Source organism: Galeopterus variegatus, unplaced genomic scaffold, assembly GCF_000696425.1.
Source record: "Galeopterus variegatus unplaced genomic scaffold, G_variegatus-3.0.2 Scaffold2420, whole genome shotgun sequence".
Classification (NCBI taxonomy): Eukaryota; Metazoa; Chordata; class Mammalia; order Dermoptera; family Cynocephalidae; genus Galeopterus; species Galeopterus variegatus.
The window spans coordinates 63,499-88,320 of NW_007728531.1; the positions used below are offsets into that span (position 1 = coordinate 63,499).

Here is a 24,822-nt window from a genome sequence, read left to right on the forward strand (position 1 = left end):
TCTATGAAACACTTCACTCAACAGTGGAATATAGATTTTTTTCAAACAAACATGAAACCTTCTCCAGAACAGACTGTATGATTGGGCATAAACAAACATAAAATTTTAAAGGATCAGAAATATGAAAAACATGTTCTTCAAAAACAGTGAAATGAACATAGAAGGCAAGTATAGAAGGAAATATGGGGAATTCACAAACATGTGAAAATTAAACAACACATTGCTAAAAAACCAGTGGGTCACAGAAGAAATCATAAAGGAAACTAGAAAATACTTGGAAATGAATGAAAATAAAACACACCATATTGAAACTTATGGGATACAGGTAATACAGTGTTTAGAGCAAAATATATTGCTGTACATGCCTATATTGAAAAAGTAGAAAGATCTCAAATTAGTAGCCTAATCTTCCACCTTAAGAAACTAGAAAAAGAAGAGCAAACTAAACCCAAAGGAAGCAGAAGGAGGAAATTAAGATTAGAGCAGGAATAGAGAACAGAAAAACAACAAAAACAACAGAAAAATCAACAAAACCAAAGTTGGCTCTTTTGAAGAGATCAACAAAATTGACAAATCTTTAGCTAGACTGACAAAGAAAAAAGAAGACTCAAATTATAAAATCAGGAATGAAAGAGGGACCATTACTACTTAGAAAGAAACTACCAAACTGATTCAAGAAGAGATAGATGGATCTCCTAATCCATTAGTGCATATTCTTGATAATGACTCTTTAGCAATCAAAGAGAACTTAATCAATGCTAGACACAGGAAGCCTTGACAGACCTTGTCATCTGTGTTATATCTTCTATTATAAAGTTTCATTTTCCATGTATTTCTTCTTCGTAGCAATTGTTGCATTAGCAATTTACATTTGTGTGTATGTTTATTTACTTTAAAATCTGTCTCTTTCATGGAGCTTCCATAAGCTTCATATGGGCAGGGCTGGGTCTATTTTTGCTAGAAAATAGTTGATAAATGAATAAGTGAAGTAGGATAGGAGAGACCAGTTTTAAAATGCAACCTATAGTAAAGAGAGGTAAAACAGTGTTATTATAATATCTCACTTGGAATTCTGTGTTGAAAGATTCAGTCCAACAGCAAGTTGTTTTGTCTGCAGAATGTGAGAGAGATGATTTTTTTTCCTGCACCAAGTAGACATTTTAGTGTTATCTACATTTGTATATCCCAAAGCATATTTCAGAGAATATTGGCATTTGTAGCATAACATATTAATGTCAGTATTTATTTGTAGTTGGGAATTCCAAAAGTTCTTATAGCTTGACAGTTTTGGCTATAGATAATTCTCTAGACTTACTGCTTTTCCTCGGAAAAACAGAAACATTGCTTTTCTTTTAGGTTTATTAGAAATATATTCTTTAGACTTCTGGTATTTTAAAATTTTAATTATTTTAAGCTCTGGAGGAATGGGAAAGTTGAAGGAGAACATGTAAGGATCACTGGATGCAAAGTTTTCAGTTGAAAAAAAGGAAACAAAAAGTCAACAACAATTCACCAAGTTAAAGATTTCTCATAGTAGTGAAATAAAATAAACTCATGTATTGATAACACAGAGCAAGGTCACTATTTATATGACTTGAGATATAATAAAGATATGTGATGCTGGGAAAGTGAGAAGCAGTAAGGGGGAAAGTAGGGAAAACCACAACTTGTTTTAGTTTTTGGAAAAGTTTTTAACAGTACTAAACTTTACCTTTACATTTTTATCTGGAAATAGGTTGCAGAAAGGAAAGTCTTAAAAGATTCTTAAAATTAAATCTGTATGATTCCATTTCTATACCATTCTCAAAATGACAAAATTATAGAGTTGGGGAACAGATTAGTGGTCACCAGGGTGAAGCATATGACAAGGATCTGTCAGTTTTCGCTTTGTGCATTTTGAAACTCTATTTGGTGCACAAATATTTAGGATTGTTATGTCCTCTTGATTAACTGACTCTAATATTATTTTTAGAGGACCTTCTCAATCCCTGGTAATATTCTTTGTTACTAGTATAGCCACTTCATCTTTCTTTTGATTAGTGTTAGCATGATAAGTATACTATATCTTCCTTTATTTTACTTTTAATCTACTTGTATCTCTATATTTATTTAAAGTGTTTCTTATAGACAGCATATAGTTTTTATCTTGCCTTTTTATTCAGTCTGACAATTTCTGCTTTTGATCGTGGTGTTTGGACCATTTACATTAAATGTAATTATTGATATGGTTAGGTTTGAGTCTATTACCTTGCTATTTGTTTCCTGTTTGTCTCATCTTTTCTTTGTGCCTCTTTTACTCTCTGACTTCTTTTAGATTGAGTATTTTTTATGATTCTATTTCATCTCCTTTGTTGTCTCATTAGTGACAGCATTTTTTATTTTGTAATTTCAGTAACTGCCTTAGAGTTTATTGTATGCATATTTTAAATGATCACGTCTAACTTCAAGTGATATCATACAACCTCACATACAGTATAAGAAACTTACAATAGTATGCTCACATTTCTCCCCTGCTGGCCTGGCCTTTGTGCTACTGTCGTCATACATTTTTATGTATACATATGTTGTAAACTCCACATTAAGTTGTTTTTATTTCTGTTTAAACGGTCAGTGATTTTTAAAGACATTTAAGTAATAAGAAAAACTCTTATTTACTTGTCCCTGCAGTTACTATTACCTATGCTCCTCGTTCCTTTGTTAAGATTCGTCTTTTCATCTGGAATCATTCCTTCTGCCAGAAGGACTTCTTTTAACATTCCTTGTAGTGTGGGTCTGTGGCTGATTATATCTTTCAGCTCTTGTATATCTGAGACAGTCTATTTATCACTTTCATTTTTTGAGAGTAGTTTCTTTGGGATTATGGTGTTTTCTTTTAGTACTGTAAATATATTTCTCCATTGTCTTCTGGCTTACATTGTTTTCACAGGAAATTTGCTGTCATCCTTAGCTTTGTTCCTCTGTACATAATATTTTTTTTTTGCCCTGACTGCTTTTAAGATTTTCTTTTTATTACTGGTTTTGAACTGTTAATTGTGATGTTTAGTTTTATTCCTGCTTCTTGTGCTTTGGGTTCATTGAGCTTCTTGGATATGTGGGTTTATAGTTTTATCAAATTTGGAAACATTTCTGACATATCTTCTTCAGGTATTTTTCTGTTCTCCTTTCTCCTCTCTTTTGGAAACTCCAATTACACATATATCAGGATGCTGTTTTATAGTTCACTGACACTCTTCTTTCCTTTTCTTTTTAAACTTTTTCTGTTTTCATTTTAGATGGCTACTATTACTATGTCTTCAAATTTATTAATCTCCTCTTCTATTAATCACATCTGGTATATTTTCATCCCTAGAAATTCAATTTGGGTCTTTTTGAAAAGTTTTCTATGTCTCTACTTAAATTATTGTGCATGAAGAATGAATGCTGTTTTTTATTACTTTGTCTGCTAATTCTAATATCTGTGTATAATATCAATACCCCTTAATTTATTTCTTTTAATAATTGATTTATTTCTTTTTTTTCCTCATAGATCATATTTTTTTGCTTCTTTGGATGCCTAGTAGTATTTGATTATGTGCCAGATATTGTGAATTTTACCTTTTTGGGTGATGAATATTTTTGTATTCCCCTAAATATTCTTGAAGTTTGTTCTAGGATACAGTTAAGTTGCTTGGAAAGAGTTTGATCTTTTTAGGTTTTGCTTTTAAAGTCAGTTTGGTAGAACCCAAGCAGCATTTAGTCTAGGGCTAATTGTTCCCCACTATGGCATACCCTTTTGAGTACTCTATCTAAGCCCCATGAATTATGAGGTTTTCCAGTCTATCTGGGAATAAGCTTGATTCAAGGCCCTGAGTGTGATCTACCATTTCCTCTAATGTGTTCAGATGGGTTTTCTTCTGGCCCTTGGGTAGTTTCATCACATGCATGCACTGATCAGTATTCTGTTGAATACTCAAGCAGGACCCTTGCAATCTCTGGTGTTTTGTTTTGTTTTGTTTTGTTTTATTTCTTTTTTCTTTCATTTTAGCCCTCTCCTGTGTGCTGACCTGTGAACTCTAGCCACATTGGTGTCTGTGGAACTCTCACCTCCATCACTTCAACTCAGGGAGTGTGCCAGGCTTCACCTGGGTTCGTCCTTTCTGCAGCATGATCAGGAAACCCTCTCAAGGCAGTCAGATGGGACAATTACAGGGTTCACCTAGTTTGTTTCCCATCTCTCAGGGATCATTGTCCTGCATGACTTGGTGTCCAGTGTCTTGAGAATGGTTGTTCCATGTATTTTGTCTGGTGTTTTGTTTGGGTTTTGGTTTTTGGTTGTTTCAAGTGGGAGGGTTGAAAGTGGAAATCTCAAAATTAGGTTGGTTTCTTTTTCTTTACATATTTAATGTCACTATTTAAGAAAAAAAATATTTTAACCATTTATGGGTAAGCCAATTTCTAAATATGCTTGCTATATTTAATTTTAAGAAGATCTGAAGTGGAGTGAAGGGGGTGGGGGTCATAGAAAATACAAGAGTGAAAGCTCCCTTTCTTCCTCGAACCTTTCTGACTTGCTCTTTTGGTAGAATGTTGCTACGCTCCCTTACTAACCAGAGCCCCTTTGTTCCTTTTGGAGATGGGGTCTTTAAAAGAGTTCTATGAATACTCCACTTGAAATTTATGGAGGATGTTAAATGAAATCATCATGGTCTTTATGTTTTAACCTACATGATTAAAACTTTGACAGTCAAATATTATAGAAGAACATAATGAGGGACTTATCTTACTAGATATTAAAATTAAATCTATAGTACTTAAAAGATTGAGATACTGATGCTAATGTAGATACAGCTTAGTGGATCAAAATAAGACGTCCATAAACAGATATATAAATATATTTTAAATATCTCAATGATGAGTTACTCAGTAGATGTTGTTGGTACAACTGGCCAACTCATTGGAAAAAAAATTAAAGTTAGATTTCCTCCCTATATCTTATACCTAGATATAGTCCAGATAGGTTAAATATATAATTTTAAAGTATTAGAAGAACATATAGGTAATTCATATAATCTTGAAGAAGAGAAGGCCTTTCTAAGTATCACACACACAAAGGGTGCAACCATAATGAAAAGGATTGATATGATTACACAAAGATTATGTCTTATATAAGGCAAAAAAAAAAAATCATTATAAATGGAGTTAAAAACAGAGTTGATATCCTTACTATATAAAGACTCCTCATAAAGTAGTTTTTTTAAAAAAGTGAGTAACCCACTAGAAAAATGGGCAAAAGACATGATTATGTAATCACAGTTTTACAATTAGGGGTAAAAAATATACATGTCCAGTAAATATTTACTTTAAAAATGTTCTTCTACTTCATAATGATAAAAGCAATAAAAATACTAGCAATAATAGCTGTCATTTATTTTACATTTCTATTTCTCTGATGCATTCAACAGATTAGCTAATTTAACCCTTTGAAAAGCAAGTATACATTATTATCATCATTTTATAAATGGCAATTAAGACAGGAAATTAAGAGCCCTGCCCAAGGTGACAAAACCATCAAGTGGTGGGGCCATGATTATAACCCAGGCCATCTGACTCTAGAATCCTGCCCCGCATCACTTCTCAAGGAAATAAATTAAAACTTCCTGAAATTCTACTGCAATTTACAGAGAAATCGGTAATTTGCTCAAGATCACACAGCTTGTAACTGATAAACTGAGCTAAAAATTTGAAAAGTAAAGAATCATATAAGTAGAAGAAAGGAAAACAGGGTAAAGTAAAGTGAGCCACAAAGCAAATGTCTTAGTTTTACAAATTCACCATTTCTTTTCAGAATATTTAAGAGATGCTTCAAAGAAGATGAAAAATGGGCTTATGTTTGTAAAATTGGTTAATCCATGCTCAGGTAAGTGTCTTCCCTCCCCTCCCCTCCTCTGTCCTTTCCTCTCCTCTCCATGATGATAACTTGAATGTTTTTAAATATGTAGCTAATAAGGGTATGTACTTACTTTGCCTTTGTATCTTTGTTCTTTCTGAATAGCTTTAAAGTTCGGACGGCATCATGAGGAGACAAAAGCAAGCTGCTGACAGTACTAGTCTTCCCAGATAATTCATTCAACCTAAACATTTAAAAACATTTTCTTATAATTTAATCCACAGAACTGTTCAATCATCAGAAATACCGGCAAAACAAAAAAATAGCATGTTGGAGTTCTCTCTGAAAACAGATTAATTTTCTTTGGCTTTCTTATGCCAATTTTTCTTATAGTAGTTATCCAACATTAGCCTCCATTTATATTCATTTTATGTTATAAAGTAAAATAAACAACCAGAATTTTTAAAAAAAGGCTTTTGCTTGACATGCCAAGATTTTGATTAGTTTCATTTTTAGCTGTACTTTCCTTATTTTGTTCTGACCAAAAAGTAGTACATTTTTATCCCTGTTGGGATGATTTTTTTTTTGTATTAAAAGCATTGTATATTGAAGAGATTTATATTTTATTGGAAAACAATTTTATTTTAACTTTATATTCAGTGGACTTTCAGTTTTGTTTTCTAAGTTTTTAGGCAAAAGTACTTTAATATGCTCTAAATATGTAGTAGTATTGGTGATATTTTCATCTCTGTGTGGAGTTGTTTTTCCATTAATGTATGAGGTTTTGAGTGGACACCTGATACTTAGGAAATGAAAGCATTCTCCTGGTGACTGTAAAACTCAATGGTAAAAGTGAGGGGAAGCCAATGGGTACTGCCTTGTTGGAGAGACATATAAACAGAAGCAGCAAGAGAGGGAAAAAATTCCTGACTTCCTCCAGTGTTCTTGTCCTCAAAATGAAATTGAATGTAATTGGTCAGCTATTATTTGGAACTCTTAGTTATGCATAAGACTAAGTTGAGGCAAGAAATATTTCTTCAAGAGAAGTTTTAGGTAGTAGTAAAAGTTTAAAGCACTTAAAGGCGCAGGTACAAAAGAAAGCCGGCTTCTTTTAAAATTTGTTTTATCCAAACATACATAGACAACAGAGCAACAAATATTTTTATTTGCTACATTGGCAATGGAAAAATAAAGGTTAACATCTCCTGAGCACCTACTATGTGCCAAAAGTACTGTTTCATTGTTTTGGGGGGGATTTTTTTGGTGGCTGGCTGGTATGGAGGACCAAACCCTTGACCTTCATATTATAAGGCCATGTTCTAACCAACTAAGCTAACCGGCCAGCCCAAGTACTGTTTTAGGAAATTTACATGTATTTTTTTTTAATTGCTATGAAAACCCTATGAGGTAGGTTCAGTATTGCCCCCATTTTACAGATGTGGAAACAGTGGGACAGAAAGTTTTGTGTAACTTCCCCAAGGGCACATGCCCAGTATGTGGGGGAAATAGATTCCTTGACCCCAGAGATTGTGCTGTGGTTAGAAAAGAAAATTTCATGACTTGAAGGTATAAAACATGCAGATGTGCACAGGCTTCACCCCCTTCTCTCCTCGCCCCACAGCTTTTTAAGAAAGAACATAAGAGAAAAGTCCACCCAGTTGAGTGGGGCTTTACTCACTCCCTATGGCTTGAAGCATGTCCTTGCCTTTCCCACTTAGCGTTGGCCTGCAGGGTTCATGGGCCGGATCCCTGTGTGTGGGGAGCCACATGCTGCCCTGGAGACAGGGACCCACATGCCAGCTCAGATCATCTGGCTGAACCATTAGATTTTGGTAGTTTAGGAATGGGTTTTCCTTCTCCAGTAAGAGCAGTTAAGATAAATGACTTGTACTTTTTAAATTTTTTGGTTTAAGTTCAGTGAGGATTATAGAGCTGGAAAACAAGCATGTGTGTATAATAGCTATAAGCTTTCCCTTGGAGTCATTTTGTATAAAATATATCTGTATGTTTATGTTCATATTACAAACATTCCTCAGAATTATTGGATAGTCTCTTGATGTGTGTGTGTGTGTGTGTGTGTGTGTGTGTGTAAACTTACAAATAAAAAGCAGATTTGTCTTAACAGGCGAAGGAGCCATGTACTTGTTCAATATGTATCTACAGCAGCTGTTTGAAATAAAAGTTTTCAAGGAAAAACACCGTTCTTGGTTTATAAATCAATCAGTTCAATCTGGTAAGTGACTAGTGTATATTTTTCCATTAACTAAACACACACTCTAGCTTTTCCATCCTTCACACATGGGGTTGAGGGTGTGTTCACCTGGTTTGGAGTGAGGTTAATGGTTTAGCCTTCCTTGGCATTAAAGCAGGGTTTAATCAAGGAGAAAAGAAAGGTAATTTGAACACTAAGTTTAGGTCATTACCTATGTGTCTTAGATGGTAGGAAATTTTAAACTAATGACTCTGATTTGTCTCCTAAAACACCACTTCAGTGAGAGGTTAGATTACCTTTGTACCATGGAAAGCACATTGTGCTGACTGTAAACTCTTTCTTTTGAGGATCTTCAAATTTTTAACATCTTAGTTCCTTGAAACTGGATACTGATATAGCTTCTAAAATAGACTAGAATATAAAAAAGATTTTTTTAATGCTTTATCATATAAATTACTGTCCCCCCTCCCCCCACCCACACGCCCCACCACCAGCAAAGTTCTATTTTTTTAGTGTTCTTTTAATTTAGGGTCAGTGCTGACTCACAAGGGAAAAGGATACCATAAGTTGTGTTCCAACTCATGTTGTAGGGCTTCCTGAGTGGGGGCACTCAGTGGGCATTTGGCTATTGAGGTCTCCTACATGCCTTCTGCCCACCTGCTCACTGTTTCCAGAGATTGGTTTCTATTTCTCCCCAAGCCCTCTGCTTTCTGTTGGCTCTGTGTGTCACCACTTAGTACTAAGGTAGAAAGGCCATTTTGCCTGCTTTCTAAGACATTCCAGAAGAAGAGTTTATTGCTTGTGATAAATTTTATATATCTATGTGCATGAGAAGATTTGAAATTGCTAAAATGCAGTGGTAGGCTGTGTATAGTCTGTTAGGTGGAAAGTATACAAGCATGTTCCCTTCCATTGTCTGAGTTGGTATCTGCTTTTTTTTTTTTTTTTAATAGACCTTATTTTTTAGAGTTGTGTTATGTTCACAGCAAAGACACCTGCTTTTTTCCGTCATTGTCTTCTTTTTAAACTTAATCCTGAAGTAAGAGCTGTTTTTAAAAATAGACATCAGGGGCCGGCCCGGTGGCGCACTGCTACAGTGCGCTGCTTGGGAGCGCGGCGGCGCTCCCGCCGAGGGTTCGGATCCCACATACAGACCAGCCACTCACTGGCTGAGCGAGGTGCGGGCGCAACACCAAGGGTTGCGATCCTGTTGCCGGTCCCGGTCCGGTACGGGCGCGACACTGAGGGTTGCAATCCGTTGCCGGTCACGAAAAAAGACAAAAAGGAAAAAAAAAAATAGACATAAACCTGTTTTTAATTTCTGAATATAATGGATGCCTCATATAAAATGAGTTACAGCTTCTAATATGTTGTTTTCATGAGCTTATATTTTTAAAAAATAACCAAGTTGTATCATAATGTGAAATTATTTAAATTTTTTTTGCTTACTGTGAAATGGATTCATATATATGAATTTATATATATAAAAGATTCATGTGTGTGTGTGTGTATAAGTATATAAAACTTACAGTTAGAGTTTCTTGGTTGTATAGGTAGGTTGCTCTGTTAGAGAATAAAAGTAAGTACATGTATTTCCTGAAACCAAAATAATAAGTTTGGGAAGAGGTAAATGAATTCTTTTTTGTTTTATTTAATGAAAATACCTCTTCTGGTTTACTTCTATGGAAGGAGGAGCTGGGATGCTTGGAGAGGAGCTCAACAGAGGAAAGAGAAGTGGGGAGTGGGTGGGCTAGTTTGTTTGGGTAGTCACGAGTCTACCAAGATGTCTTATTTAAGGGGAATGAATGAATGGTTTTAAGTCTATGACCCTAAAGTAAGAACCAGGAGCCAGGTACAGTTTTACTCTAGAAACCCCCAAGTTTTATGGGCCTGGAGCTAGAAGAGGGACATGTCCTGAGCAGGTTGCTGGCTTCTCTAAGCTTGGTAGTAAAGAAATCCTACTGGAGATGATAAGGCTGTTGTTGAAGAATGATTTGACTTAATGTGCCATGTATGATCAATGGTATTATGTCCTATGTAAGATAAAGAAGTTAATGTACAGGACGATATCCATGTGTTCAGTCTATCTGTGTGGGTATATAATTTAATGTGTTATGTCCTGTAGTTAACTTAATGTACGTGCTTATATGCATGGGGAATGGATTTTAGTGTACGATAAAGCATTTATGTACCATCAAGCGTGTATAGTACTAGTACATTATTAATGGGGTAAAGCACATGTGCAAGATATACATAGGAGAGTTATATTTTATGTTTATTCTCTTGATACTGACATAATACTTAAGAATAATTTATTTGTCTCAAGAAGAATCAGGGATTAATTTAAGTAGGATTTCAGCTTTGGATGCTGATGGTGGAGTGAAAGGATTTTTCCTTGATTGCCCTGGGGAGAGATGATCTCCATTTTTGGTTTACTCAACGAAAGTAATTTAACACACTACAAGGACTCTTCATTTAAGAAGCTTATTCTTTTTTTTTTTTCCTTTTTGTCTTTTTTCATGACCAGTAACGGGATCGCAACCCTCGGTGTCGCGCCCGCACCGCCCTCAACCAGTGAGCGGACCAGTCTCTATATGGGATCTGAACCCTCAGTGGGAGCGCCGCCGCACTCCCAAGCGCCGCACTCTACCAAGTGCGCCACCGGGCCGGCCCAAGAAGCTTATTCTTGATTAAGCTTGTAAGCGGTATAAATATGAGAACAAGGAAAAACATAAGATGGATACAGAGATGATCTCCATTTTTGGTTTACTCAACGAAAGTAATTTAACACCCTACAAGGACTCTTCATTTAAGCAGCTTATTCTTTTTTTTTTTTCCTTTTTGTCTTTTTTCATGACCAGTAACGGGATCGCAACCCTCGGTGTCGCGCCCGCACCGTGACTGGTAACGGGATCGCAACCCTCGGTGTCGCGCCCGCACCGTGACTGGTAACGGGATCGCAACCCTCGGTGTCGCGCCCGCACCGCCCTCAACCAGTGAGCGGACCAGTCTCTATATGGGATCTGAACCCTCAGTGGGAGCGCCGCCGCACTCCCAAGCGCCGCACTCTACCAAGTGCGCCACCGGGCCGGCCCAAGAAGCTTATTCTTGATTAAGCTTGTAAGTGGTATAAATATGAGAACAAGGAAAAACATAAGATGGATACCGCTAGTCTTCTAATAATAAAAAGAGTATTCTACTGGTTGTCCTCCAATTCATGTGAATATAAGAAAGTCAGATTCTAGAATTGAGAATAAGCATTCACTTAGTGGTCAGGATGCCATGCTTCGTTGTTTGGATAGCTGAAGTATTGATATAATTGCTAAAATTAAGATAGAGAGTACAAGGCCTTGGATACCTCCCAGTTTATTAGGAATAGATTGTAAAATTGTATAGGCAAATAGGAAATATTATTATGGAGAGCTGAGAGTTTTAGGCAGAATGGCATAGTCATTTAGAGAATATTTATAGGTGTGATATTGTTAGAAATAAAAAAGTCAGCAAAAATGCTACCAGTTGTTAGATGTTTAATTGAATTAATTAACAGGGGTTGTTTTCATTGATATTAAAGTTGAGAAGCTAGGTTGTTCTAGGAGTGCAAAGAAAATCATTCACATACTTGCAGACAGCTGTTAGGGAGGTGGTGATTAACAGGGCTCAGGCGTTGGTATGTGACATGACGTGGTTTTGATAAGTAAGTCTGGAGTATTAGAAGCCTGTAAGGAAGAGCGTGCCTGCAAGTGCAAGGCTCTCAGTGATGAATGAATAGACCTCCTGTTTTTTGAATATATTGTTCATCGTTAAGGTTATGTATGATGGATCTGGAGCACATGGAGAGCATAGCTTTAAAGAATGCATGTGTGCAGATGTGGAGAAATGTTAGATGTGGTTGATTAATGCCAGCGGTGGCCATTTGTAAGACCTAGCTGGCTTGAGGTGGAAACTGCAACAGTGTTTTCAATGTCATTTTGCGTTAGGGCACACATTGCTGTGATTAAGGTGGTAATAGCCTTTTTTCCTTTCTGCCTCAAGAGCACTGTTAAGCTTGCTGCATAGTTTTGTTTGCTTATGCTCAGTCTTCTTAGATTGCTGCCCTCTTCCCTTTTTGGTTAGGGGATGGAGTGGGGTATGGGGTGGTTAATAGCCTTATAAGCTTTGATCCGTGGACATTTCTGGAGCTGTGAGCCCACAGACCATAGAAGGAGCTATGTCCCGAGAGAATGATACTGCTTTCCCATGGCTTCATCCTCAAAAGCACAGGAAATTGCATTTTACTGCAGGTTTATAAGTAGACTTACTTGTATAGGTTTCCTAATGTTTACTGGATTCTCATTCTGCCTGTGTTTCCCCCCAATCCTTGCTTTTTGAGGAGTGGCATGGGAGGCTCTTTTAAAAAAGATTTCTAAAGAATAAATGGGAAGCTAAAGGTCAATTTCAGTGTTTTGGCTATCCTCTCCACGCAGGGATTTGAAGCTCTCAGGAGTAAAATTTCATGGAGCACATTCTGCCTTTTGAGAGAATCATGAGAGTCTTAGGCCTGTGTAAGAAAAGCTTCTGAACTTGGGATTCCACATACATCTTCCAGCGAATGGTTTTCACATTGAACTTGATATGAAATAACCATGTTGTCTTTGCAAGACATTTGATCCCGTGTTCTATTTTGCATCTGTAGGAGGCCTTCTCCACTTTGTCACGCCCCTGGACCCTCTCTTTCTGCTTCTCTACTACCTCAGAAAGGCTGAGAAAGAGGTGAGTTTCCCAGTCAGGGGCCCTTCAGGGAGGAAGCAGAATAGACTGTGTTTACTCCCTCTCCTCACTCTCCCTCTAATGATCCAAATGTAGATTCCCCACACTTCAGAGTTAATGTGGTTATTGTAGGAAACGTTTGTTTTGGGTGCCAGTCCAGTCAGAGGACTGACATGCAGGCTGGAGAAGATGTGCCTTAACCTTGATCCGGTTTGACACTTGCTAGCCCCTGACCTGTGAACTGCCTGACTGACTGTGCTGTGTACCTTACTGTTTACAAAGCCTAACAATGAAAACTTTTATCATTAAGTACTCATTAGATTTGAAACAGAAAACAAGTGTTAAAAAATTGAGCCCAGGCCTTGAAAGAAGATTTATCTGCTTTCGTGAGGGACTTCTTTGTGAAAGACTGTATTTCACAGTCTCAGTAAACTGAGACATATCTAGTAAAATCTTATTAATGGGGAAGCTCCAGTTGAGACTTAAGGAATCCTGGATGGATAAAATTTACCTTTGTGATATAAATAAAGACAGAGTTTGCTAATAGTAATAGTTTCAGCCAGAATTTCTGAAACATTTTGATATGTATACGTTTACACTTAAAATTATTAAGGGTTACAAAGAGTTTCTGTTCCTGTGGGTTCTATCTATCAATATTTACTATGTTACAAATTAAAAATAAGAAATTTTAAAATAATTTTATTTATTTAAAAATAAAAATAATAAGGCCATTACCTGTTTTTAATGAAACAAACAACAAAATTTAATGAGGCATGTGTCATTATTTTACATTTTTTCAGATAATTGTGGAATTTTTCTTTGACACTACTTCAAAAATCAATAAGGGATAGTTTCTTAAAGGTCAGTTGCCAATGTGGAATCTTAAACCTGTCAATGAACTTTCCATGCTCCATTACATTAAAACCCATTGGTCTGTCTTATACCTAAAATGGATCTTTTTACTCACTTATGATTTTGTAACGACATGCTTTGGTCATTTGGAAAATATTGGCTTATGGAGTTAGGCAGATCTTCTACATGTTGATACGTCTCATTTTATACACACACACACACACACACACACACACACACACACACACACACACACACCCCTTAATATCACCACTGATCTCATCAGATAATTCTTTACATATTGGGAAGCTGTCATAGTGGCAGATACAAATCTTATACAAATTCTAATTTTTGCTTGAAAGTCCTAATTTTAACACTGGCTACAAGTATTGTGAGTCTTTCTCTTGACGTGACACGCCCACTTCATTCACATTCTGCCCAGTACCTGAGTTTGAATAACCTTCATGCACAGTGAGTTTTTCAAATAAAAGTGGTATCTATGAAGAAGCAGCTCGTTCTGCTCCTGACCCCGACAGTCACACAAGTGCTTTCCCTCGAGGGACTCACCAGGCCTCAGTTGCACAGTGTGGCAGAAGTGCCTTAGCCGTACTTCACTTGCATCACAAGTGTGCTCTCAAGACTTGCTCTCAAGAGCCAAGATTTAAGTAATATTAGTTGCTTTCAGTACTTGATCAAGGATATTCTTAAGTGAAGCTGGCACTTTTTTAAGTGCAAGTACATGGCAATGAAGAAACCAGCTCCATTCCCCCCCGTTGGGTTTGAATCATCACTGCAAGTGTCAACACAGTGAATATGCAGACAGCATTTTAGCATAATCATGAAAATAGTTTTGAGTATAGGGACCCCCTGAAAGGGTGCTGGAGACTCCCAGGGATCCATCAACCTCAGTTTAAAAACCTTGATTTAACAACTTTAAGGAATAAATCTTACTTGCACTGCTTAGAGAATCTGGTTTTTTGGACTCTCATGTTTGCATATAGTTTAAATGCTTATGGGTTCATCTTATTTAGTCATTAGACCACATTCATAAAACTTCCATTTTGTAGATAAATCAATTTAAGTTGCTATAAATACTGAAAGTAATAAAACTGACTTAGAACTTTAATTCATGTTTTCTCTTGATGCAGCTTAGCTTCTTTTTTATTCTCCTCCTTTCCTACCCTCTGCTCTTTACTGTGGATTAGTGAAATTTTATTTTTTAGTTTAATCGTGTTTCCCCTGGAAGCTACTGTGTTAACCAATGTAATTAGGGCACTCAAGCAGTGAGGCTAGTAAGCCGTGTGTCTCTAGAACAGGAATGGTCCTAGTCACCACCAGGAATCTCTGGGACTATACAGAGAGGAAGTTGAAAACTTCATTTGGCTCACGTATGTGGTGTTTTCTAGAGTAAATTAACACAGAGAAAGCCACCAGCTGGTCACACTGCATGTATTGATGTAAATCTAAAGCCCCCCCACCCCTCACCGCCCCCTTGTGGTATTCTTTCCCCATCTCCCACTAGGACCATGACTCTGGTGGAAGAACCCTCACTCTGCCCTCTGGGAGCCTCTGGGGTGCTGTGGTAAGCTCAAGGTGACAGAAGCAAAATGAAGCAGAAATGCTGCTCAGGTTGGAGGTTGGCTTTCATTTTAAGCCATGGTACTTTCTCTTCACAGGACTAGAAATGCCGAGTAAAGTTAACTCATGAGCTCTTCGGGTATTTCCTTTCCTACATTTTAGATGTGATTATTTCTTATTTAGTTTAAAAAAAAATCGGTACACACTTCTGAAATTTGACCCATTCTTTTTTAATTACAAGACTTATTTTAATATCAGTAAAAATAACTCTTCTTTTTAGCTATCCCAGCTGTTCTTAACTTTATATTCAAAGCGAGTTGCTTATTGCATTTCCTCTTTATGTATATGTGGCGAAGAAAACAAGAACGAAACACTAGTTAATTATAAAATTATTTTGTATCGTAACTGTGTGGTAGTTCATTACATTTAAGTAGACTATTGTTTTAGAGTAAATATTTAAAATATTGGTTGATCATAGAAGATTTAAGGTAGAAATCTAAAGACAGTAAGTCTTGGGAAACCTGTGAATTATTCTTACTTTTGAAGGAAAAAGAACATTTAAATTAAGGTATTTCTTGCTACTTTAACTTATCAGAAAGTATGACACACACTACTGAATGAATGAGAAGGTTTCATTCTTAAAGTCAAAGAAAGCTGTACTTGCAGAAAGAAAACTTATCAGACAGTTTTTCATTCTTCAAAAGGAATTGTCACTGAAACAGAAAAAGTAGAGTGAGCTAAAGAGGGACATGGCCAAGACCATACCTGTGTTACGTAAAAGTCTGCTGTCCCCACATCAGGGGGCTAACATCTTAATTTAGACACACTTCGCCTTTCCCTGCTGCTAGTAAAGTTAAGAAAAGCTAAACCTAATTGAGGAGGAGAATGTTCTGAGTTCTTCTGGCCTGCACTTCTGGCCTGTTTACAACCAGGCAGTAGACACTTACCTAGCCGAGCCTGGGTTAGCCAGCCTGCAGCGTCATCACACGTGTCCCTCCAGACATCTTTTCTTTTCTTATGGTCTAAATTTGGGTGCATAGTCAAACAGGTCTAACAGGAGGAGATTCACTTTGGGTATTTTTCTTTTCATGGCAGCTGTTTCTTTCTTCAGCCGTGGAGTGAGGATAGGGAGGGAGATGTATGTTCTGGGCCCCGTCTGGGCTTGTTCCTGTGTGATAGTCAGGGCTCCTGCTCTGTGACCTCTGCTGGTTCTTCTTCAAAAGGAGTGGGTTGGACCAACCATAGGCAGTCTGTACCATCTTTGCAAGTTTTGTGTCTTCCAGTGTTTTTCTAGACCTTTGTTTCCTGTTCCATCTGGTGATTGTAGCCCTGATGGAGATGGTGTGCTGCCCGGAACCCTGTGCTCACAAGAGCTTCATAAAGGGAGCCGAGGGTCAGTCCTGCAGCCTACTCCAGTTTAGGGGTTCCTTAGATGGAACAAAAATCTCTGAACTAAATTTAAAGGCTCAGCCATGAGATAATGTATCTTTTTCTTTTCTTTTTCTGTGTGAGTTTGTTTTCTGGAACGCTTGTCCTCTGACTGACTCGTGTTTTTTCAGGGAAAGTTTCAGCCTCTAAATCAAGTTGTGGTGGATGACGTGTTTCCAGATTGCATCTTGTTGCTGAAACTTCCTGATCTTGAGAAGGTACTTCGGCACGTGACAGAGGAGAAAGGTATGGTATTGGGCCCTTGAAGTCAGGCTTAGGGCTGGTAGAAAGCTGGGCCTTTATCTGAGAATGTAGCGGCATGAAGTCCTGCCGAGTGTAATGCTTGTTCTGTGGCGGTCACAGGAGAAGCTGTCATTCAGATCTGCTTCCATTGTCACTTCTGTGCCTCTGTTGCAGTGAGTTGTTCAGTCTTTGGAACTGTATCCAGTGAAATCTGCAGGAATCACAAGCCACGGCTTTAGTCTTTAGGCAAGTCACTTAGCTACTGTCTTTCATATTTCTCATTTGTAAAATAACATAAAACCTGTGCCGTCACTGATTTAAGAAGCATCTACTGAGCACCTACTAAGAAGCATACGTTGAACACTAGAGCTAGGCTCTGGGGTAAGTATAAGTGAGATGTTGCCCTTTCCCTCACTTTGCCTTCAGTCTGATGGGGGCAAATGGCAAGGTGGGTAGTGACAGTACAGTGAAGGGAAGTGAGTCCTGGGTGTTCTGGGGATGCACAGGCCAGGCTGGGGCTGGGAAGGGACTCTGGGTATTGCATTGCTTTCTTCAGGAAAATGACCTGAAGGGATAAGTCAAAGAGGCAGCATAACGGAGGCATGGATGTATGAAAAGTTTATCATGTTTAGGAAGTTCCAAGGAGGTCAGTGTAGCTGGAGTATAGGGTGCTGGGGAAGGATTTAGGTTGGTAAGTAAGGAATGGGGCAGGAATGCTGGGTGACGGTCCAGATGGTGAAGGGCCTCTGTGTATCTGGACTTTACCTAATGGTAGTGAAGGGTCTGTGAAGTTTGAAGCAGGGCAGTGCCCAGTGTGGAAAATATTCCAAAGAAGCTGAGGCCGGGACCATAGAGGCGGCTGCAGTGATCTCGACAGGAGATCATGGTAGCCTGAGGTGGAACTAGCAAGAAGAAGCAATTTAGAGATGGAACAACCACATCTGGTGTTTGGATGGTGGTCAAAGAAAAGGAGGATTCAAGACTGACTTCTGGGTTCGTGCCTTGGCGCACAGAATGTGTAGTGGTGGTATCCAGGAGACAGGGAACATGGGCCAGAGGACAAGGCTGGGGTAACTAGAGGTGAGGTTTAGATATTATTCATTTGACTTTTCAGAAGAGGAAGTGAGACACTGTGTGAATGTGTTTTGACAGGTTAGAAGCACTATACAAACTTAGTGCCAGGGCCTCAAAAAATTATCCAAGTGGTTTCAGGGTTAATATAGAAACATAGTGTGGGAACTAGAACAACAAGCTGATAAGTTGTGGCTGTTTTGGGTCATAGATGGTTTGGCCAACCATGACAGTTCTTTCAGGACCAAGAAAGTGTGAATCCAAGAAGCATAAGCTTATGGTGGGAAAGGGGAGAGCCTCACTGGTTGCATTTCATGTTTGTGGGGTCTACTAACTTCATACTTGGACACATTTGCAACTCCATTTTGGGTCTGAGGGATGTGTGGTGCCAGGGTTTTACCAAAGCAGTCCCATTAAAGACATCCCCCAATGCTGAGTTTGGCAGGAGACTGCAATCTTTTGGGAGGTGACAAAATGAAGTAGCTCTTCACCATTTTTTGAGAGCTAAAGTAATGAAGAATAATTACAAGTCATTTTCAAGTTAACACCAGTTGAAAATGCAGTTAACTCATTGTCCAGAATTCTGCCATTAAATGTATAAGAACAGTCATCTTAAAGCAAAACCCAGAAACCCAGATTCAGAAACAGTATGAATGCCCCAGCATTGGTTGGTTTACAGTCTACAGCTCAGAACAAGAGCCCCTCTCTCTCACCCTTCCTCCTCATACCCTGAATCCCTGACCAGGTACTGCATCATTATCTGACCTTCCACCCAGTCTTCTTTATTCCCACCATTACCTAGCATTTATAAGTTGTGCACTTCCATTTTTCAAAGAAGCTGTATTACCAACCCTTATATATACCTGATTTCTAAAACCCTAGGCCTCAAATTTTCTTAATTTTTCAGTGATAGTAAGGCAAAACATAAAGTAATTGAATTTCACACAGTAAAAGATATATGTAATCTCTAGAGGTTTGGTAGTTTCTTCATATCAAATTCTTCCCTAATGAACTGCAGCTTCTAAATCTTGAAATAATGGAAGTCTGAAAACAAAAATATTTCAAAACAGGGAAAAAAGAAAATAAGATCTCAAATGCTTCACCCTCAAAAAGGCATCTTCATCAAAATACACATAAGCAATTTCACATTATTTGCTTTGCCCCTTGACCCACAACATAAATATGTGAAATATTTTCCTTTGTGTAAAGCCTGTGTATAAGCACAGTGTACTGGCATAGACACCTTCTTCCATGAAGATCCACAGGAGAATGCTCTACGATCTGGAGTTGACAGCTGGTGATTAGAGTCTGTCAAACAAGCTAAGTGTCGGACACGCACTTCTAGTACAGGAGCACGTCCATAAGAACTTTCCCGTGCTTATATAGCTGAACAGGAAGACAGTTCTCATCCCTGCAATGAACTCTGTAGACTTTTCAGGCACCGTTACCCTACCTGTTAGCTTTTAGTGATCGTGTTGGGTACTAGCTGCTTATTTGAATTTGGATTATTATCCATTTATAAATTAATGTTTGGTTCCATTCTCTGTAATTTATTTCTACATTTTTAGGTAAGAAAGAAAGAAGACTGCTAAAGAGTGGTCAGGTAGTATCCACGACAGGGTGTAAAGATAAAGAGAAAGCTAACTTTTCAAAATGTTCATCCTCTCCACAGGTACTTGCACAGATAGAGTAAAACCTGAACTGCTCAGCCTGCTATTTTGATATTAAACTCCAGACGCTGTCTTGAACATCTGTGGCATTAAATATCTGGTTAAGTCTACTAGGATGGTGAGAACCTTACCCTCTCACCTTCTCCCTGATGGATAAACCTGGCCATGGTTGTTTTTACCCTGACTGATGGTGGCGGTGGCCTCAGCCCTGCCTGTTTTATTGGTGAAGGAAATGATGTGTCTCTATTTGCTAGCTCTGGGGCTTAGAGCACGTTTCTTACCAAAGAGGCTCGCATTCAGTGGAAAGATGGCACAGGAGAGGATTAATAAAGGGTCGTGAACTTTATCTTGAATGTAACACTCTGTTTCATATTGCAAGCAAAAGCTGCACTGCGCTGTCTAATGTGATTAACAGGACGAGCCAGGAAAACTTACCTGATTAAAATACCCCAAGTACAGTTGCCAAGTTTCTATCCCCAGGGGGAAGGGAAAAAAAGAGACCATATGAGTTTCTCAGTTATAGAAAACATTGAAAAGTAGAAGTGAAAATATGCTCTAGGCAGTTTGTTCAGCAATACATCAGGGAAATTCAAGTTTGTGAACCGATTACCCAATTGCTGAACATGTTATTTAATTGTGGACTCACTTTTATTCCATCTTTACTTTGTAAACCCAATATTTCCAGATGTTTGAGACTAGTTTTATAGGCACCAGACACATAAGGGAAAAAACCTTTCCAGCATATGCACAGATTATCTAACTCACTAACTCTCACAAATATTAAGTTTAGGTCATAAACAAATGTGCTGTGGTATTTTTCATAATTATGAGCAGTCTGTGGCCTTCATGAATTCTTTAAACCTCCTTGCTTTCCAAAATTTGTGAATTTCAAAATAAAGCAGTACTCAATCCATTGGGTTCTTGTGTAGCATTCTGGAATATAGTGATCATCTTGTCTAGGGAATGTTTAATTTATAAATAAGTTTATAACTTAAAAACTTTCTAGAAAGAAAACTCTAAGCCCAGCTGGTTTCCCTGGTGAATTCTACTATACTTTAAGGAAGAATAATATTCAAAGAAATATTACTTGCTCAAATTCTTTTAGAAAGTAAATGACGAAGGAATATTTCTCAACTAATTTAATGAAACCAGAATTGCCATGACACCAAAATCAAAATTATTATAAAAAGGAAACTAGACCAATATCCCTTATGATTATAGACTGAAAAATCTTTAATAAAATAGTATTTTTATAAAGTCAAATGTATAAAAATCAAATATATGAAACCCAAGTGGGATTTATTGCAGGAATGCAAAGTTGGTTGAACATTAGAAAATCAATTAGTGTAATTCACCATATTTGCACATTACTAAAGAAAACTGTATTATAATCTCAGTAGATACACAAAAGGCATTTTACAAAGTTTAGTCATGATATAAATTCTCAGCAAATTAGGAATAGAAAGGAACTTCCTCCATCTGGTAAAGGGCATCTATGGCAAACTTACAGCTAACACCATCTTCATTGTATAAGACAGAACACACTTTTCTCCTAAGATTGGGTTCAAGACAAGGATATCTGCTCTCACCACTTCTATTCACCATTTTGGTGGAAACCCTAGCAGGTTCAATGAAACAAGAAAAAGAAAAAGGCATGCAGATTGGAAAGTCAATAGTAAGACTGTATTCATAGACGGTATTGTCATGTATGTAAAAAATCCAAAGGAATCTACAAAAAAAAGTTACTAGAACTAATAAGCAAGGTTTCAGGATACAAAGTCAATATACAAACATCAGTTGTATTTCTGTATACTAACAGTGAATAATTGGGTAATAGAATGAAACATACCATTTATACTATCACCAAAAATCATGAAGTTCTGAAGTTCTAGGGATAAATGTAATATGATATGTGTAATATACTGATATTGAATATTACAAGACATTGCTGAGAGAAATTTTAAAAAGATTAAGTAAATGGAGAAATATATCATGTTAATAGATTGCAAGACTCAATGTTAAGATATCTTTTCTTCCCACACTGTTCTACAGATTCAATGTAATGCTCAGCAGGGTTTTTTTTTTTCATTTTTTGGTAGAAATTGATAAACTGATTCAAGAATTTATATTACTGTAAAGGACCCACAGTAGCCAAAACAATTTTGAAAAAAGGAACAGATTTGGAGAACTTACACAAGCTGATTCAGACTTGCTATAAAGTTATAATAATATATAAATAAATGGAACAGAATAGAGAATCCAGAAATAGACCCAAATTTCTATGGTCAATTGATTTTTTTTCAAAGGTATCTTGATAATTCAATGGGAAAAAGGACAGTCTTTTCAACAAATGTTGATGAAAGAATTGGATATCCATATGAAAAGTAATGAACATTGACCCTCACTTCACACTCATAGAAAAATTAACTAAAAATGGATCACTAAATTAAACGCAAAAATGAAAACTATTGACAAAGTGTTTGTGACTTTGAGGATAGGCAAAGAATTCTTAAGACACAAAATACACTAACCATAAAAAATTATAAATTACATTTCATCAATGTTATTATTTTCTGTCTTTGAAAGACACCATTAAGAAAGAAAGAAGATTGGGAGTTGTGGGACAACTGGACTCACCTACCTGGCTGGTAGAAGTGTAAAATGGTATAACCACTTCAATTTCTCGTGACTCAGCAATTCTGCTCCTAGATATTTACCCATGACCTGTAAAAACATATGTTCCTGCAATGATTTGTGCAAGAATGTTCAGAGCAGCCTTTTTTTTTTTTAATAGCAACTTTTCAAAATAGCCCCAAACTGGAAACAATGTAAATGTCTTTCAGAAAGTGGGTGGGAAAATGAAATGTGGTAGATATATCTATACCCAGGATACTACTCAACAGTACAAAAGAAGGAACTACGTAGCTACAACAAAATGGATGAATCTCAAAGAAATTATGTTAAGCAAAAGACAAACAAAAAAATGTGCATACTGTATGATTCCATTTCTATGAAGTTCTGGAATAAAGCAAGAACTAATCTATAGTGATAGATCAGTGGTCCCCTGAAGTCTGGGTAGGGGTGGGAGAATTGACCACATAACGGCTCAAGGGAACTTTGGGAGGTGATGGTTACCTGACTGCATACGTTTCTTCAAGCTTCTTAAATAGTACACTTTAAATGGGTGTGTTAACTATATGAATATTATACCTAAATAAAGATGATTTTTTAAAAATGAAGTAGTTAATGATTCGGCACTAGAAGCTAAGCCTCCTGATTTCTGACAGTATTTTTTCTCCCCCTCCTAACCCCCCCAGGATAGTGTTGGCTCCTTTTCCCTCCATACTTCCCATCTCCCATGGGACAGAGTGATGAGGGAGGCTGAGAACTGGCTCTGAAATTTGAGCCTGGGTAACTGGGAGGACTGTTTGGGAGGAAGATGAAGAGTTTGGTTTTAGACACACTGAGCCTCAGCGCAGGGCTTTGGGCTTCCTGGTTGGTTTGTTTAGTCTTGTTGAGTCAGGATGTGGTCACCCCAGGAGAAAGATCCTTGGAGGAGGGGGATGTGGAGCCAGGAAAGGAATCAGGGAGAAGTCATCAGAGCCATAGAAAAACTGAAAGAAAGCAGTTTGATAGACACCATGGAGGAGAGGTTTTTCTCACAAAGAACAGGGTGGTCAGAAGTACCGAGGAGGGTGTAGAACTAATTGATCTTGGTAAAGTGAACATGGGATCCACAGCTTTGAAGTCAGCTTGGATGGGAATCTGGGGCTCCTGCTCACTTGCACGGTGACTTTGGACATTTTACTTAATGTCGCTCAAACCCAGTTTCTGTGATGGGAACAAGTAATGATTTTCACCTGAGATTCATTCTGACCATTCAATGAAAAAATGTATATAAAGATTTTAGGCCTGAATAAACATTAGTTTCTGATGCTATTATTAGTGAATTATCATTTTCATCATTTTTTCTTAGCTAATATTAAGTATTTGCTATGTGGCTATAGGATTTGTATGGCTTATCTCATTTCATGCTCAAAATAGCCCTCTGAGAAAAACCCTCCCTTTACACAGGAGGAAACAGGTTTTGAGAGTGATGTGGCTTCCCAAGGTGACAGTGTATGCTGGGGTGTGTATGAGCAGGCAGTGGGGCTCAGTCTGTCTTCTCAAGAGCGATAGGATAGGTTTGCCCAAGGGGCTCAGGAAGTAGGAAACAGGAAGGAATTTTCTTCCAGGTGATTTGGAAGTGAACAGAAGAGTCAAGGTAGGATTTCTTAGGAGAGACTTGAGCACTGAGGCTTTAGAGAGATTCTTTGTCTCAGGCAATGAACAGAGCTTCTAAAAGCCATTCAACAGCATACATTTATTGAGTGATTGCTGTGTACTCTTAAAATTCCCCTGATTTGTGCATAGAGTAGGATATCGTCTCCAGATAGATTGAGTCCAGTCTCATTGGCCTTGCTTCTATAGTAGGCTGTTGGCCCAGACAGTCATGGCTCTGGGAGAGCAGACATTGTGCCTTGGAATTCTCATGATTCTAACAGAATGCCATTTGTAGCTGTCCCTCCTTTTTGTTATTGCAGTGACATGTCCTGAGGAGACATGAGTGAATGCAAGGGTCCTGTGCCCACTCCATCCTGCCTCATTTTGCTCACAATTTTGACAGTCATGGGCTGAAGAACTGAGGCTGCGGACCTCCCAGCCCCTCTTCCATACAAACCGTTTTACAGATTGCAGAAAACTACCCTTGAATAAACAGTTTCCATTTCCTACCATGATATGGGGGGAGAAAGAGAAAGCATCATTCTGTGTAACTCACGTGGGGTGAGTTTTCCTTGGCCTTAAGGTTTCCAGTGGTAGGAAGGTAACTGCTGCATGGAGGAGGGAGGCTGGAGTGGAAGGGCTGCCCCTGCCAATTGCACAGAAAGAAGAAACCCCACGAGTGAAAATGGTCACAGAGGAAAGCATGGTTAATGACATGCTATATAAAGCTAGGTGGATTGTGGGAGATGAAGTATAATTTACAAGAGGTAAAACTTTTATCCTGATAAAGGGCCAGGTTGAGCCTACCATAAATCTAAGTTCCCCTGAAATAGCTATGATTATATTGGTAATACATTAAAAGATAGATATATCTTTTCTTTTATGTTCCACTA

The 24,822-nt window shown here is 37.7% G+C and overlaps 1 protein-coding gene across 1 annotated transcript in view; it reads left to right on the top strand.

Moving 5' to 3' along the window:
* RNASEH2B (ribonuclease H2, subunit B) overlaps window positions 1-24,822 on the top strand; it is a 51,964-nt gene that overhangs the window by 13,598 nt on the left and 13,544 nt on the right. Inside the window, exons 3-6 of the mRNA XM_008581642.1 lie at window positions 5,825-5,896; window positions 7,992-8,099; window positions 12,751-12,827; window positions 16,814-16,928. Of these exons, the coding sequence (XP_008579864.1) occupies window positions 5,825-5,896; window positions 7,992-8,099; window positions 12,751-12,827; window positions 16,814-16,928 (372 nt within the window). The remainder of the gene's footprint in view (window positions 1-5,824; window positions 5,897-7,991; window positions 8,100-12,750; window positions 12,828-16,813; window positions 16,929-24,822) is intronic.